General features: G+C 40.2%; 1 protein-coding gene across 1 annotated transcript in view; it reads right to left on the reverse strand.

Annotated features, from left to right (window-relative positions):
- Positions 1-7,094, reverse strand: part of LOC107567994 (fibrillin-2-like) — a 96,079-nt gene that overhangs the window by 8,239 nt on the left and 80,746 nt on the right. Inside the window, 2 exon segments of the mRNA XM_016253828.1 lie at positions 144-263; positions 5,719-5,838. Coding sequence (XP_016109314.1) covers positions 144-263; positions 5,719-5,838 — 240 coding nt within the window.

A 7,094-nucleotide genomic window follows, 5' to 3' on the forward strand; every position in this document is an offset into this window, starting at 1 on the left:
CACTTAATATAAAGTGGGACCGCTATGCCAAATATAGACAGAAGAAAAAAAAAATTCCATTTTAATGACATTATACATGTCAAGACACTGAAGCTGGTTAAGTAAATGCCATATCAGATATTCAGATGATTTTATCAGTTGACCTTCACAGCTCATCATTGGTCCAGGCTCAAATCCCTCCTCACACAGACACTCAAATCCTCCGATCACATTTGAGCATGTGTCGTTTCCACAGGGGTTTCCAAATGAACATTCATCAATGTCTGCACACACAGAGAGAACAGAATGCTGTTAGCTGATAATATATATATATATATATATATATATATATATATAGTGCTTCTTAAAATAATTTTTAGGGTGCTTCTTTTTCAGTTTGGAGCTTAACAGATTCAACAAAAAAGTAAAGAAAACAAAGAAAATCATACAAAATCAGAATGAGGTATTCCTATCAAATTGATTCATATTCATGTTCACAACACACTTAATATTATTTTGTAAACTAATGACATCTATAATAATAGATACAATAATGAATAATAAAATAAAACAGAATCTCATACAGCATACAACAGAAGTGAGTTTATCCCTGTGCAAAATCACTTCAAATGATTCAAAATAGTATCACCTCACAGTAAATGCATTGCTTCTAAGCTGAAGATTAGTCTCTTTCATTCTTATTCCGAGGTCACCGTAGCCATATGGATCTCAGAATGTGCGTACGCTGAAATCCACGGCAACGTTCATATTTATAAAAACGGTGTTGGACGTGGAAAAGTACTTACCGCCACATCAGGGTCTGAGCAGGCCTACATACTTTTCCTTGTGGCAAAGTCTGGGTACTACAGCTATTTCAACATCTAAGCTGCAATAATAATAAAAGCGGAGTACGTACAAGCACCGAATTCATTATAAACAACAAAGATGCAGTGTAAGAGATTAATTGTGCAGTGTAGTCAGATTTTTTATTAAAGGGATACTCCAACCCAAAATGAAGATTTTGTCATTAATCACTTACCCTCATGTCATTCCAAACCTGTAAAAGCTTCGTTCGTCTTCGGAACACAATTTAAGATATTTTGGATGAAAACCGGGAGGCTTGACTGCCAAGTAAATTACACTGTCAAGGTCCAGAAAAGTATGAAAAGCATCGTCAGAATAGTCCATCTGCCATCAGTGGTTCAATCTGAATTTTATGTAGCGACGAGAATACTTTTTGTCCGCGAAGAAAACAAAAATAATGACTTTATTCAACAATTTGTCTCCTCTGTGTCTCTCCGCATCACCGTAGCGCCATTTTGGAGAATATCCACTGATATCAAGCAGCGTACGCTATTCTGTGTCAGCCGCGACACAAGAATACGTTTTCTACATGTATTTACGCTTTGATTTGAACTAAAACAGCACATCCGTGTGGCGCAGCTGACACAGGATAGCGTACGCTGCTTGCGACATGGGGGTTAGTGATTAATGAAAAAATCTTTATTTTGGGGTGGAGTATCCCTTTAACGAGAGTTTTTGCAAGATTAAACTGACCTTTTTAGTAGCCTAATATTGAGAGTTCTTTACTCTCTTTCTGTTCAATTTACTACTAATGCATAAAATAGAAACGCATCTCCGACTGTTTTGTCTTTGTAGCCTATAAGAATAGCCCTATGTAGTGCAATAATGGTTATATTCTATTCAATAACATTGTTAACTGCTTTTATTTATAACATCTGCTGCTTTGCTTCTGTTAAAATGAATAGAGACATCAGCCTTAAACTTTGTTTTTGTCATTTACATGTTATATTTGTGTAAAATACACTATATGTTTTTGTGTCAGTACATTAATGGCACATTTGAGCAGCATTAGTAAACGTCTCAGGTTACGTATGTAACCATGGTTCCCTGAGTAGGGAACGAGACACTGCGTCCTCTAGGGGTTGCTATGGGGAACGCCTCGTCGTAACCCATGTCTGAAGCATACATTGAAAAAACACCAACAACACGTTGGCCGGCGACAGCCATGACGTCACTACCGGTGCGACTATAGTATAAATAGGCGCCGGGAGATCCACTTCTTTGTCTGAAGCTTGCGTCCGAAGCATGGAAAGAAACCTAGAGGACGCACTGTCTCGTTCCCTACTCAGGGAACCATGGTTACATACGTAACCTGAGATGTTCCCTTTCAAGGGAACGAGACACTGCGTCCTCTAGGGGTCGCTATGGGGAACGGTATACCCACGCCACCATGCTGAGGGGAGTGCATGCCAGAAACCATGGCGAGCACTAAGTACCAACTCTACCATATCCATGGGAGTTGCCCCTGGGAAGTTAAGACGGCTGTCAGTGACATTATCCCCTACGGCCAAAGGATTCCTCCTACCCCTACCCGCAGGCGGGGGAGGAGCGCGAGCCGCGACACTAGCCTTCTGTGCCCGTCTCTGATCCTCAAACCGAGACGGGCCAGGACCCCTGGGTTGTTCGGGCTCAGACCTGGACCTTCGTGGAATGAAGGATTTGAAGGCCACTGAGCGCGCCTTCGCCTCCCTGAACTTCTCGACCACCGTCTCAACGGAGGTACCAAAAAGTTCAGAAGGCAAAACCGGAGCATCGAGAAGAAAGCCCCTCTCTTTCTTCCAGATATCTGCCAGGTTCACCCACAGATGACTCTCCGTCACTACCATAGACGCCATGGACCTGCCCATGGCAGAGGCGGCCTGATTAGTAGCATGGACAGCGAGATCTGTGGTGCGGCACAACTCAGCTACCTCATCAAGAGAAAGGTCCTCGCCTTTATCCAGGTCTTTCAGCAGGTCAGCCTGATATGCCTGGAGCACCACCATCGTGTGCAATGAAGCGACAGCCTGACCTGCTGCTTATGCCCTGCCATTCAAGCGAGATGTATTCTGAAGGGGCTTAGATGGCAAGGAGAGAGTCTTAAAGAGATAGCTGGCCAGCGTCTCTCTATAGGGGGCATCTTCTCATAGCCGTTTTCGTGCATCGCCTTGATGTTGGCATAACTCATATGCTGGAATCGATGGATGCATGAGAAAAATGTCCTCTTCCATTCCTTCTCGATCTCTGTATGGAGATCAGGAAGAAAGGAAGGCTCACCTGAGCTGGAGGGTTATGGCCAGAAAGATAATCCATAATGCTGTGGCACGATCCATAACTTCCAAAAGCTCATCATACGCAGGGCAGGAGGATTGGGAAGGCTCAGCCTTAGCTTCTTCGCCCTTCTCAGACATTTCCTGCTCTTCCAGGGCTGAAATCAGCAGAGCACTGGCCCCTGGATCAGACGATGTTAATGAACATAATAATTTAATAATTAATTTTATTATGATATGAAACTGTCGGACTGGACTGTCGGTGTTTTTGCTCACAGTGTCCTAGTTTTTCTCTTGTCTGATTGTGTTATCTGATTCACCTGTGTCTTGTTAATTACCTTGTTATGTTATGTATTTAAAGTGTAGTCTGCCCCATGTTTGGTTGCCTGCCCTGTGTTACCCCTTGGATTATCGTGATTAAAGACCTTAGTTTGAGTTTACGCCTCGTCTCCTAGCTCCTCACAGTAGTGCAACCCTGACAGAAATGTCCAATTTTTCTTTCAATAATGTTTTTTAAAGTTTACTAAACTTTAAATAAATTTCGTAATACTAAACTTTTTATTAGTTGTCATAGCAAGTGATTTTAAAAGTAGGATGGCTCACTTTTTATAAGATGACTGAAGATTTTACTTGAATTTGTAGTTTATTCTTACTTTTGGAAACCTAATTGTTTTATAATTACTATTATTATTATTTGTTTTTCTGTTGTTTCGAGAAATAGTAATTTTGATAATAGTCAATAGAAAAAATATAACCACAGACACATTGTTTGTCCACAGAATAATTACACATTATTAAATAAAAAGCGTCCCCTCACGAACCTCTACCTCCGCCAGCAGGACCTCAATTTCAGACTGAGTAAAGTTTTTTTTTTCTTTGTGCTCGTCATTCTCAAGCATAGAAATTCAGATATTGGCGTGTGCTCTTTTATATGGCAATGATATTATACTAAACTTTTTATTAGTTGTCATAGCAAGTGATTTTAAAAGTAGGATGGCTCACTTTTTATAAGATGACTGAAGATTTTACTTGAATTTGTAGTTTATTCTTACTTTTGGAAACCTAATTGTTTTATAATTACTATTATTATTATTTGTTTTTCTGTTGTTTCGAGAAATAGTAATTTTGATAATAGTCAATAGAAAAAATATAACCACAGACACATTGTTTGTCCACAGAATAATTACACATTATTAAATAAAAAGCGTCCCCTCACGAACCTCTACCTCCGCCAGCAGGACCTCAATTTCAGACTGAGTAAAGTTATTTTTTTCTTTGTGCTCGTCATTCTCAAGCATAGAAATTCAGATATTGGCGTGTGCTCTTTTATATGGCAATGATATTAATTAGGGGGCATGTACAAGGCGGAGATCTGACACAGTCAGCTGCGCACATTTTCAAGATAATTTGCTATTTATAAATGTCACATCTGGAAGAGAGGCATACACGCGTGTTTTTATGCGCACGTTCGTTTTCTCTGAATCGTACTTACGACCATGTCAACTAGATGAGCCCCAGAGACAGATCCCCTGTGAAGATCTCATCACCTCGACGACCATCGGCACAAGATCACCGGAAGCAGACAAGTCCTCTGCACCTGTGTTACAGGCTGGAATTAAGCCACGTCATGCTGGTTTTGTCTGGCCAGAGGAGAACTGGGCCCCCGACTGAGCCTGGTTTCTCCCAAGGTTTTTTCTCCATTTCTGTCAGAGATGGAGTTTTGGTTCCTTTAGCTTGCTTAGTTGGGGACGATTGACTGATTGCACAGACACTATTGGAAGAGAGCTGAACTGGATGATGACATCACTGAATCATCAATGAACTGACTTTAGCTGGAAAAATGACTCTTTGTTATTGTCTTGCATTATTGTCAAACTATTTTCCTGTTTGGCACTGCAAAGCTGCTTTGACACAATCAGTATTGTATAAAGCGCTATACAAATAAAGGTGACTTGACTTGACTTGAAGAGTAGAGTATACCGTATGTGCCTATGTAAAATTAAAAACAGTTTAGATTTACTATATTAGCAATTCAGACCCCACAAGAGGAACTTCATTTAACAAAAAGTCAGTGCAGCTTTCATTACTGAGATTCAAATCTTGTATGTTTTATTGGATTCAAGTCAGGCAGCATACGCTTGTGTAATTTTTTGATAATTGTGAAAGTAGTGCAGAACGGCCACTACAGTTCTGATTAGTGGTACTTTGGCTCATTCTGTACCTCTAGATTACTGTTGCAATACTGTATTTCCACTCATTTTCAGTGGGTCACCGATCTTCTTGAATCCTCCATCTTCCATCTCTGAGAAGTCTAACAATTCCTGTCTATGCAGACACGGCCAATAGGCACCAAAATGAGAAAGTTCTGGTGTTTCAAATGTTTTTGTTTCACTGATCACAGGTTTATGTATGTGATCACTCGTGTATTCGCTTGTGTTTCTACTTTGGGGCCTGTACTCCCTAAAATATAGTAGTAGTAGTTCAATATAGTATTTTTAAATAATGCAATTATTGAGAGGTGATTTAATTTTGAGCCGTTTGATATTTTAGTGATGTTGCACAGGGGTGAACTCATTTCTGCTGTATACTGTAATCTCTTGGTGGGCATCTGAAGTGGTGCTCTTACCTACACAGTGCTCATTGTGGACAATATACCCATCAGGACAGACACATCTGAAAGAACCATCCAGATTCACGCATGTTCCAGGAGCACATATCCCATGATTCAATTTACACTCATTAATATCTGCATTTATCAAAAAACAAGGCAGACAGTTATGATACTATAGGACTCCTATAATATAGGACTACAAATCCAATAACAAAATAATACTGTACAATTACACTGAATATCATGTATAATTTCATATCATATCATTTGTTAGCATTTTTATTTCAGATGAACAAAACTGGTAAATAATGGAAGTTCCAACCCTATTCATCTATGAGAATGTCTCATTTGTAAGTGGCTCTGGATAAAAGTGTCTGATAGATATGAATAAGAGGAGAAATACATTGGGGTAGACCACACATGACAGTTGAATCACATTTAATAACTTGTGTGAGATCTATGACTTCTGCTCCACACACGCATAGTTGTGTCCTCTTCCATCGGCAAACATTTAAAGGGTGTACGGTTTTCTAATCCAAAGATATTGATTGAACAAAGTCTATTTTTAGGGCTAAGAATTTAACTTCATCTGCCTTTAACAGCGAGTTCCTTCTTGTCAGGTGATGTTTGTGGACTTTAGTCTGTCAAAACATGGTGCCTTTCAGGGTTATTATGTGATTTAGAGAGATGTGTGGGGTGGTCAGCGGGGTACAGATGAGACACACGGCATCAACGGTACCAGCTGTAGAATCCTTTTGTGTCACACAACTGCATCTCACGCCACACTTAACTAACTGAGTACTTTTATTCAGTTAACTGACGGAACTGAGTAAAAGTAATCTGATTAATGCGCATGTTACTCACTGAATATGAGTATGAATGTTATTTGTTTTTAGTCACATACTTGTTCTTAAGTGATCAATGTTTTAGAGATGTATTATTCCTAATCTGAATTTTTAATCTTAACTGATCAGTGATTTACTGATGAACTGTGGGCTATTGAACTCTTAGATGTTCTGCTCTTGAGCAGCAAATTATCAGTTGTATATAATGAAGATCAGGAATAAAATGAAGAGCCGAAATCAAGTCATTTTTTGTATCTTTCAAGACATTTTAAATTAAAATTAGGTGGTTAGGCTTCTCTAGAGTATTAAAAATGACTGTTTCAACTGTACCCGACTTGGGTACAAAGATTGTCATCACTGCGAGCTCTCGCTGCGCACGCTCTGCTCTCGCCTGGCTGCGTTTGATGAGAGCGGCCAGACTCGCGATCCCGCTGGCAGCGGTCCCGCTATTGCCGAGGCACAGCGCAGACTGTTGTCGTGGGGATCGCGGGTGGATTTAGCGGAGGGATCCGAGACGGGCTCGTCCTTTTCTCGGTCCTCCCCTCC

Source organism: Sinocyclocheilus grahami, unplaced genomic scaffold (genome assembly GCF_001515645.1).
Source record: "Sinocyclocheilus grahami isolate Dianchi unplaced genomic scaffold, SAMN03320097.WGS_v1.1 scaffold1205.1, whole genome shotgun sequence".
Classification (NCBI taxonomy): Eukaryota; Metazoa; Chordata; class Actinopteri; order Cypriniformes; family Cyprinidae; genus Sinocyclocheilus; species Sinocyclocheilus grahami.